The following is a 10,355-nucleotide window of genomic DNA, read 5'->3' as shown; positions in this document are numbered from 1 at the left end:
GGGGCACAGCCCAGGAAAATTCACTTTAACACCCTTAAAAACGGGTTACACTAAATACAAATTACGAATTATCATCCCCTTGACTTTAAACCCTTATAACTCAGGAATGGACGGTCCAATAACTGATTTCAAGGACGTTTTGGAAACGTAAGAATCTAAGCTAAATATGTATATCCATGAAAAACGTTGAAAAAATTTTCTTCACCCTTAAAATCGCTAAAATATAAAAAAAAAACACATTTTTTTGGGAAGTTGCCACATATTTCGGCCATTTTGAGGGTGAAATAAATTTTTTTAACATATTTTATGGATATGTATCTTTAGCTTAGATTCTAAAGTTTCTAAATACTTCTTGAAAATCATTATTCGATAATTTCTTCACGAGTTATAGAGGTCCAAAGTTGGAATAAGGGTCGAAAATTCTCTACTTTTTGACTTTGGACCTCTATAACTCGTGAAGAAATTATCGAATAATGATTTTCAAGAAGTATTTAGAAACTTTAGAATCTAAGCTAAAGGTACATATCCATAAAATATGTTAAAAAAATTTATTTCATCCTCAAAATGGCCGAAATATGTGGCAACTTCCCAAAAAAATGTGTTTTTTTTTTATATTTTAGCGATTTTAAGGGTGAAGAAAATTTTTTCAACGTTTTTCATGGATATACATATTTAGCTTAGATTCTTACGTTTCCAAAACGTCCTTGAAATCAGTTATTGGACCGTCCATTCCTGAGTTATAAGGGTTTAAAGTCAAGGGGATGATAATTCGTAATTTGTATTTAGTGTAACCCGTTTTTAAGGGTGTTAAAGTGAATTTTCCTGGGCTGTGCCCCGATTCCGCATTTCTACGCATTAAGACGAAGAGAATGAGCCCTCAATCATCAAAACTGGAGTACTTTTATTTTTTGGCCAAAAAAAGTGGAAAGGGGTACCACTTGCCATTTTTTGGGGGTGAAAAATCAAAGTTGTCCGATTTTCATGTTTGACCACTCATTCTCTTCGTCTCAATGCGTAGAAATGCGGAATCAAGTCAAAAATATGAAAAATCAATTATTTCACTCCTAAAATGGCGTAAAACCGGAAGATGCTCTATTTATAGCATAAATTATGCTCTAATTATGATTTCGGTTAGTGCATTCGAAAGATCTCATTCTCACGAATCCATTGATATGCTCATTATCTATGTGGGCCTCATAGATCCAGAGTAATTAGCAGAAAACAAAGTTATGCTGCATCGAAACATAGAAAAACCTTTAAACGCTCATAACTCGGAAACTATGCGAGATACGGCATTTTTGACGGGGATATCCTATAGGGGGGATCGAATTTTTTACTCAGGTCCCGATCTATCATATGAGCCCTCGATCAACCCCGTAGCATCATTAGCATAGAAGTTATGCACATTTCCATGTATTACAATTTTCCACAAATATCTCGAGATCTATAACTCCAATGACTGTGACAGTTAGTTTTTTGGAATCGTCTCATCAAGGCTTTCCTAATAATGCCCATGATTTTATGATCCAAGCATAAAAATGATTACTTGATTTTTTTTTCGAGCTTTGACCTTTCGCTGCACAATTCGAAGGCGTAAAGTCAACTTTGGGAAACTTTTTGACTTGAACCCAGTCTTTATTCAAGTTTGCCGCTGGTTGCGCGCTTTATTTTAAATATAACCTTCAGTCGGTAAAATAACCTCCAGTCGGTAAATAAAACCTTTAGTCGGTATAGTAGTTCTCTAATGATAAAACTTATCTGATCAAAGTGGTAATTTACTTTATCTTCCCACTTCTCATAGTTCTCCGAATTTGACTTTGATTCGAGGGCACCGTGATCTTAAATGCAAAAAAACCGTTATCAACTCTTATATGTATTTTTTTGTGTCCAACAAAAATGGGAATGAATTAACTCAACTACTGAGTTTAGTAATAATTTAAAAACAATTATGTAAGTGAATTTAATAGGAGTCATAATCATTTTTTATGTCTAAATGAAAGCTGATTTAAAAAAAAATTTTTTATAGGTTGGAAGACAATATTATTCATTTTTTAAACAGAATCATTTAAAGGCTGAAGAATTAACTAAAAAAGTAAACAAATAGTTCAATATTCTCCTTTTCAATCAGTTTGATGTGATGATTAAATAAAACAAATTGTGATATTAGATATAATAATTGAGAATGAATATTTTTACAATTAACTTCAAAGAAACATGAATTCAACTTTGACATGGAACTATGGAAAGCAAAAATATCAAGGAGACAATAAAATTACTGGATCGACCTTCAGACAGTGAAAGTGATTTATCAGATTTAATCTTTCCTGCTCCAAAAAAGAAAAAAGTAAAAAGGTGAGTCAATGATTATTACTAACAACACTGTTCAACACAATACCAATAATAAAAATAATATTAATTATAAATATCTACTACTATTAATACTTTCATCATTCCAGAAGACCTCCAAGATCTTCTAAAATAAAACATTCATCTAATTCATGCAGCTGTAATAGATCTAAATCAAGATTAATTTCATTATGGCTAGCAGCAGTTTTAATAACATTTTGGCTTGTTGCACTATCTTGGCTTGCAGCAATTCTGTATGGAGAAATCGGGAAAATGGATGTAAACATAAGATCTGGTAAGAAAAACTTGTGAATAAAATTTTAATAATTATTTCATGATTTACACTTTATTATCATTTAAAATCCATTAATCATTACTTATTTATATTCACATGCTATTTTTTTTTAGCAATTAACTTCCAATATTTAATGTAAAAAAAAAACATATTTCATATACTGTAAATATCATAAAAGTTAGATTATTCGTTAGAATGAATTAATTATGAAGAGAATTAAATTGAATTTTTATAAAGATGTATTTATTAAAAACATGTTTATCACAAGATAAATATAATTAGTGGAGTTTACATCGTTTATGTTACGTCTAATTGTACAGGCTACCTTTGACAACTTTTAGTCGATATCTTGCTCACGTCGTGGTTAGACTGTAGTGACGCGCCACCCAGTAACGTTTGTGAATTGTGCGGAGGCGGTGTCAGTACTCGTGGCACCGATAACGAGTTGGAAAATTGTAAATTATGGTAGAGTTTGTATATATTTAAAATAGCAAGAAAAGAACTGGTGATGATGATGGATAGCTACAAGGCTTGATCAAAATAGAGACTTGTTATAGTAGAATTGTTTTTAAATTTTACTATCAAATAAGTGTGAGGTATACATCTAGAATGGCCGATCGATAATATTACTACCGTAGCAATATAATAGATGTAGATACCGAGTAAATTCTCGAGTGATAACATTTTGATACTAGTCGGTATTTGAGTCCATGTAAGTTATATTTCTAAAATACTTATTAAACTTGAAATTAATTTTCTGCTTTTAGCATTATTATTAAATATAATTATTTTTCTATTTATTTTAGATATTGTATGAGTAATTAGTGAGCAGCAGGTATAAAACAATTAGAGATAATTTATTTGTTAAAACAGTCGTAATTAACTGAGATTAAATAACAATCAAGTATGTGTATGTGAATATTTTATCAGTAAATGATTGAAATTGAGACTCGATTTTATAATAAAATTCTTTTCCAAAGTATCTGTGTTGAAATACGAAACGACGATTACTGGGTAAACAAAGTTATTCATAGTTAAGCACAAACCAAACATACCGAACAAGTGATAAGAGGTTCATTGGAAGTTTCAAAATATTCATTCAATATATGATAGAACGTGAAAGCAATTTTTAGGTTTTATATAATAAGAATAACAAGTATCACTTGAATTAACGTAAATGATAAACGACAGGAAGATAATAAACATAAAAAAGTTGTTCTAAATGCAGAAAAATCGTGACTAATCACAAAATGAACTCAAAGTTAAGTTGTAAAAAAGTCAAATAATAGTGAAAGAATATAGTTGACGCAGTTATTTTTTATATTGTGTTAGGTAACTCAAGGTTTTATGTAAATAGATGTACATTAAATTTGACAATTGTTATAAATGATTATACTTCTTATATATCATTAAGTTAGCAGTTGTGTACATAAAATAAAATAAGAAATAATCTGATAAAATACACTAGTTTAAATGACGATGGACTCAGTGGCTGTAACTGTGCCTCTTCGGCCACCAACGAAAAAGATGAAAAAACGTAAAGAACTTGATGCTTTAGCATCTTCACACGTTATTTCTCGACGAGTATCTGGCAAACGGAGCTCCCAGGTATTTAAAAATTGTGTTAATTGATAAAAAATATTAAAATTATTTCTCGAATTACAATGTACTGTTTTATTATCTAGGAATTGCTAACAGACAGCAGTGATGAACGCTCTGAGTATTGGAATGTATCAGTTCGAGGCAATCGTAAAGGAAGAACCCGAAGAAATCGCACGTGCCCTGGTTTATTAAAAGCTTGTAGTGCATTTTTTGGCTGTGCATCAGTGCTTGCCACAGCAAGTCTTATTTGGCTTTTCATAGATGTACGTCAACAGTTGACTGCTCTTAGGACAGAAGTCGACCAAGGTATTGGAATTCAAGAAGAAACGAGGAATTTCAGAAGAAATAAATTTCACATCTGTTTCATTTGCTATTCAACTTTACTTTATTAAAAATAATTGAATTAATAACATTGAAAAACTTCTCACAGAACAGAACAATGAAACATTAATTACAATTAAATAATTAAACATTCATTTACATTGTTTGTTACAGCAATTGCTGGCAGTGAAGGAGTTCCAGATGCTTTACAAAAGTGCCATTCTCTTTCTAAAGACCTACAAAATAATCAAACTGTTCTATTTACACAATTATCTGGTGTTAAAGCTCAAATATCCAATTTTACAGTTCAGGTATTTTTTATTTTTTGAATATATTTTATAAAAAATATATTCTAGTCATAAATATTTAAGGGAATTAATTTAAATAATATTTTTATAGTTATCAAATATTCAACAAGGTCTCCATAAAATCCAAGAATTATTAGATGGAGCACCGGAATTAACTAACGTTCCAAAAAATCTCAATGCTCTTGGCAATAGTGTAGCTACATTTGGTAGTAAAATTCAGGATTTAGAAATAACAGTGGGTAATTTAAAAGAGACTGAATCTAAAGTGCAAGATATTCAACGAAATCTTCAACAAAATATTACTAATATTGGGGTAATAATTATTTTCATGAGATATTAATTAATTTTATTATCAAAATGTACCAAGTTTAATATTAATGTTAAAATACAATATTGTTTCTTATAGCATAGAGTTGAGGAATTATCCAAAGTCACAGAACATTCTGCAATGCCAACGAATGAATCCAAGATCCAAGCTGAACAGTTAAGTCATACAGTATCGCAAATAAAAACTAATCTATCTCATATCAACGAAACATTTACAAGAAGTCTACAATGGATTCAAGAAGATCAAAAGAAAGATCATGTAAGTCAAATTTATCTTAATTAATATATTTAATTCTACAAACATCTGCATAATTTTTATTGTGATATTTAGCGGATGTTGGAATCACTTCAGGATATGAGTCAAAATGCAAGCATGAAAATAATGTCTTTAGAAGCAGAATGTACTAAAGAGTCTGAACACAAAAGTATTCTCACCATGATCGACAAAATAAATAATGAGGTATTAAAACATTGAATTATTTCGAGTTTAATAAAAATTTATTAAAACTTTTTTTTTGATGCATCCTTTTTTTACAGATTAATACTGCTAAAACACTAGATGGTGATTTAACTGATAAAATACAACAACTAGAGCAAGCATTTAATCGTTTAAAAAATTCAACAGACATGATGCTTTATTCTTCTCAAAATATGAAAAATAACGAGCAGAATCTAGTATCTAAAACAAGTGAACAGCCACAAATCACATTACCCGTGAATATATCACAAGAAAAAGTTATTCCATAACTTACAACGCACTCGTTGAGAGATGCAAGATTATTAAAGCATTGGCAGAAATGCAATATGAGTCATACTGATTCAGAACTTGTTAATTCTTTAAATCCTGTGTAAAGATTAATTTTTTTTTTTGGAAGTGATTAGATATAATAATTTATAAATTGATGTTTCGATAAAAATCATTAGCCCAATACTTTCTAATGAGTTTTTTGGTCCATGTATAAGTTATGAGAAGTAATGAAAAAAAAAAAAAACAACTCTCTATCCTTTCATAATATTTATAAGAATGTAAAAAATTTCAACAGAGAAGTATTACAATATTTTTTGTGTCAATTGTACATATTACTGAATACTTAAATATTTCTGATTTTACTTTACGCACCAATATTTCCAGTATTCAGGAGTAGCTTTTAATAAATATACAAGTTATGTGAAGAAATATATAGATAATTTAAGGTTCGTAATTAATGAATGATTAAGAGAAATAAAAAATTTATAAAATAAGTATAAATAAATGAAGAGTAGATGATCTATAAATAAGTACTTAATTATTTATTTGTTTTGTTTTTTGAATAAAGATTTTGTAGAAAAGCAATATTCATTAATTAATTTATAATTGTTATCTTATAGAATAAAATATAAATCACAATGATGTTAATTTACCATGTAAATTAATAAAATGATAATAATATTAATAAACGCATAGGTATTTTTATCTGAATATTAATTTTATTTACATAAATTACAACAAACGAAAGTTCTTTTTCGAAACAAAGAAAAAATCATTGAATTCTTTTTTAAATATTTTTGGGCTACATATTAAAACTTGATTTAATCTCTCTCTTACTACTTATATACATAACCTATTACTTTCATTGAATCTTTCTCCTAATAAATATTTAATTAATTCAAATGATTGCAATGAAGAGAAAAAAAAAACACTTAGCAATAGAATGATGCAGAGGATGAATATAAGTTGTAATATATACGATAGTGGGGGAGAAAAGAAAGAATGTTAGGATTTGGAGAAGGGATAACCCTGTCAGTTTCTCGCTCTTCGTTTATGAACATACACGGCTACTTACACATTAATATCAGTTTTAACGAACAATTGTAGTTGTGAACGGGTAGGTACCAAAGTTGTCACATAAAAGTAGACAACCAGCTGTTGGTTTACGTCATCAAGGAATCTTGACAGGAATTGCATTCAAGTTTTTGTCGTTGGTTAAATTTTGTGCGCACAAGTCGATGATCGATCGTCTTGACAATTTTATAGCATACATTCTGATTTATAAATAAATACATATGTGGGTTTATTTACATTGTATTTATTGTTTATCTATGTCAAAGTGATTGGTAGAAAAAAATTGTTACATCAGAATAATTAAAAAGTTGATTAAAGTCAAGTTGAAAAGAACCAACATATGAGATAAGGCACAAAGAAAAATTAGAGTAAAAAAAGAGCAAGACAGAAAGAACATAAAGACGCGTGCGCGTTTTACGTACACCTCTCTCTTGATCAGGAAAAATCAAAACAAGAAAGATGGCTGATCAAAGTGGTGAAGCTTCATCATCAAGTAGTGTTTCAGAACCAACTATTCGCGAGGAGGTTGAAAAGCCTGAAGATTTTTTAGAGCCTGATCGAAAGAGGCGTAAATTATTAAAGCAAGATGGCAAAACAGAACAAAAATTGGAACATCGTTTGGGTGGAATTCTTTGTTGTGCTGTATGTCTCGATCTTCCTAGATCGGCCGTTTACCAGGTAAGCCATTTCCATGTACTATTACGTCTACTGACATAATATTTTAATACTGATTCATCGTAATTAATTATATTGACTAGTTATAATTTATTTGTATGATACATTTATCGGCAAAATAATTTCACTTTTTTTTTTTAAGCAAGTTAATTTAATTAATCGCGAGTAGTGTAATACAATAATAATAATAATGATAATTAATTTTTGAAATTTTTTTTATTTAATTGCGTCGTAATTTATCGAGTACTGATTCTCTTATATGAATTTGTAATTTGTTAGTGCAGTCAGTGTTTATTGTGCTGAATGAGTTATTAGCTTAAATTTGTACTGCGCAATAGATTAAGTTTAAGAAAATAAAATAAAAGAATAAAATAAAAATCAATTATGAAAAAAATTATGTATGCTAATCATAGTTGTTACATAAATAAAACACACATTAATATAATATACTTATTATTCTGAGTAATAAAACACAATTAAATATGGGCACAAAGTGGTGTTACCTACAGTGTGAGAGTGAGAGAGCGGAATTTTAATTACTGATTTGTATTAAATGTAAAGTACATAAGTGAAAAAAAAATTAAAATTAAATAAATGAAGTTAAAGGTTAAAAAAATAAACGTTTTTTTTACGTACAATAACTGCGACCTTTAATATTTTCTAATCCTCAATACCATAATCCTCCCCTGATTAAAATCCTAATAATTCAAGCAATAACTCTTTAAATTTTAGTCACTATTATCTCATAAGTGTTTATATGATTTTATTAATAGTCCCCATACGATTTTGTGTTTCAGATAGTAAAATAAACATCGAAACACGGTAAAAAGTATAAACATAGTTTGGCTAATTATTAACGCGAATTAGAATTTAAACAATAATAATTATCAATGAGATTATCTAATGGCTTTTTAATAAAATGTATTTTTCTCATTGATGATTATTCATGTTCCTACATACCATTTACACCTGTTAATAATATTCTTTCTGTGTGTAATCATGTTCACAGTGTATCAATGGACACTTGATGTGTGCCGGTTGCTTTACTCATGTTCTGGCAGATGCAAGATTGCGAGATGAGCTGGCAACATGTCCAAATTGCAGAATTGAAATTAGTAAAACTTCAGCATCACGTAATTTAGCTGTTGAAAAAGCTGTGTCTGAATTACCAGCTGAATGTCAATTTTGTGCCAGGGAATTCCCAAGGAATTCCTTGGAACGTCATGAAGATTCGTTATGTGAAGAAAGGTAATTTTAAATTGACACCATGTTTAGACAAAAGTTACAATCTATAACTCTAACGGTGATTATCTCGTTAGAATATCAAGTTGCAAGTACAGCAGAATTGGATGTCCTTGGCGAGGACCCAGTCACGAAGGTGCTGAGCACGAAGCTCATTGTGTTCATCCACATCGTACCGGAGCCGATGTTATGGAAGCACTTCGTGACATTGATGCTCGAACTTTAGAAGAACGCAAGCACTATGATAATATTTTCGAGCTTCTGTCTTACGAAAAGATAACATTTAATGGTCTGATTATTGTCTATTAAAGAATGATCACAAATTAATTGGTCTTTTACCTATTTTTATGGCTCTTGATACTTGAATAAATGACATCATTTATGTTAAATAACTAACTATTATAGACATTAGATTGGGTCATTATTTTTTCGATAAGGGCAGTAATAGTTGTTGCATTCAACTATGTCACTTGAACCATTTATCATCATCATCATAAAATGAAACGTCATCATAAAGTATACATTAATGCAAGCAAAATGAAATGTTTAATTTTTTTATGAATAAATATGTGGAATAATTTCATCATTCACTTGCATATAATTTTGAATGACTGTTAAACACCATAGTGTATTTAAATATCAAGCATCATAAAAATTTGTGATCATTCTATCTTCTTTAATTCATTTATCGATCTAACAGAACTTCTTTTTATTCATTTATTTTGCATTCAAATATTTTTAGATTTACAAATGAAGCCATATCGTACAGATGAATTCGTTCATAAATTATTTTATGAAACAGCTCGTTTCTCGGCATTTAATCATCAATGGGTTGTAAAAGCTAGAATCAATAATAGTCAACGAGATCCTACACAAAGTTCTGAACGAGATATGACCTATCAAGTTCGTTTAATTATTCAATTATAACTCTTTTTGTTGATACCAATATATGGACCAGCTAATTAATATTAATCATTTTCCAATAATAGCTGATCTTAAAAACAAAAACCACCTTTCCATTGGCAATACATTATCTGATATTAAAAGGACCTTTTGGTGATATGAAAGTTCAACCTCGGATCCATCGATTCGATTTTACTGAACAGGATAATGAGAGTCCATATCTACCGTTACCACTTCCGGATACAGCAGAATGTAACAGACTATTAGCTGCGAAGGCAATAAGTTTTCGGTATTTTTCAATACTTTTTCAAACTTTATATTTAATTGAACGAATTATTTATTATACTTGATTTTATATAATGATTGAATAATTCCCATTTACAGGCTTATTATGTTTTTGGTGTCCAAATAGTCGAATTCATAGAGTATTCGCTATCCTGCCGGGAAAAAAATGTATATAAAATATACATACACAAAATTTATATATAGATATATCTATATACATTATTATCAT

At 29.3% G+C, this 10,355-nt stretch overlaps 2 protein-coding genes across 4 annotated transcripts; both read left to right on the top strand.

The window, feature by feature from the left end:
- The first annotated feature begins 1,811 nt into the window (after positions 1–1,811).
- Positions 1,812–6,456, top strand: LOC118071835 (uncharacterized). 3 transcript variants are annotated; one of them, XM_035091268.1, is made up of 9 exons: positions 2,971–3,353; positions 3,448–3,973; positions 4,110–4,249; positions 4,327–4,549; positions 4,739–4,875; positions 4,964–5,185; positions 5,279–5,458; positions 5,531–5,659; positions 5,737–6,451. In XM_035091268.1, the coding sequence occupies exons 3-9, from the start codon at positions 4,115–4,117 to the stop codon at positions 5,944–5,946; spliced, it is 1,236 nt and encodes a 411-aa protein (XP_034947159.1). In that variant the 5' UTR covers positions 2,971–3,353; positions 3,448–3,973; positions 4,110–4,114; the 3' UTR covers positions 5,947–6,451. The 3 variants fall into 3 exon arrangements, with proteins under 3 accessions (XP_034947161.1, XP_034947159.1, XP_034947160.1); XM_035091269.1 differs by having other exon boundaries at positions 3,448–3,545; positions 3,622–4,249; positions 5,737–6,450; XM_035091270.1 differs by lacking the exons at positions 2,971–3,353; positions 3,448–3,973; positions 4,110–4,249; positions 4,327–4,549 and adding exons at positions 1,812–1,950; positions 2,027–2,352; positions 2,457–2,641 and having other exon boundaries at positions 5,737–6,456.
- Positions 6,457–6,994: 538 nt separating this feature from the next.
- On the top strand, positions 6,995–10,299 carry LOC118071856 (cysteine and histidine-rich protein 1 homolog). Its single transcript, XM_035091309.1, has 6 exons — positions 6,995–7,699; positions 8,706–8,944; positions 9,016–9,227; positions 9,681–9,841; positions 9,928–10,130; positions 10,226–10,299. Exons 1-6 carry the CDS (start codon positions 7,481–7,483, stop codon positions 10,251–10,253), a joined length of 1,062 nt encoding a protein of 353 aa, XP_034947200.1. The 5' UTR covers positions 6,995–7,480; the 3' UTR covers positions 10,254–10,299.
- Positions 10,300–10,355: the final 56 nt, after the last annotated feature.

The sequence above is a fragment of the Chelonus insularis genome, unplaced genomic scaffold (genome assembly GCF_013357705.1).
Source record: "Chelonus insularis isolate UGA/USDA-ARS -01 unplaced genomic scaffold, ASM1335770v1 contig_88_pilon, whole genome shotgun sequence".
NCBI classification, from domain to species: Eukaryota; Metazoa; Arthropoda; class Insecta; order Hymenoptera; family Braconidae; genus Chelonus; species Chelonus insularis.
Note: the sequence above shows the minus strand (reverse complement) of the source record. Positions and strands in the feature narration are given on the sequence as shown.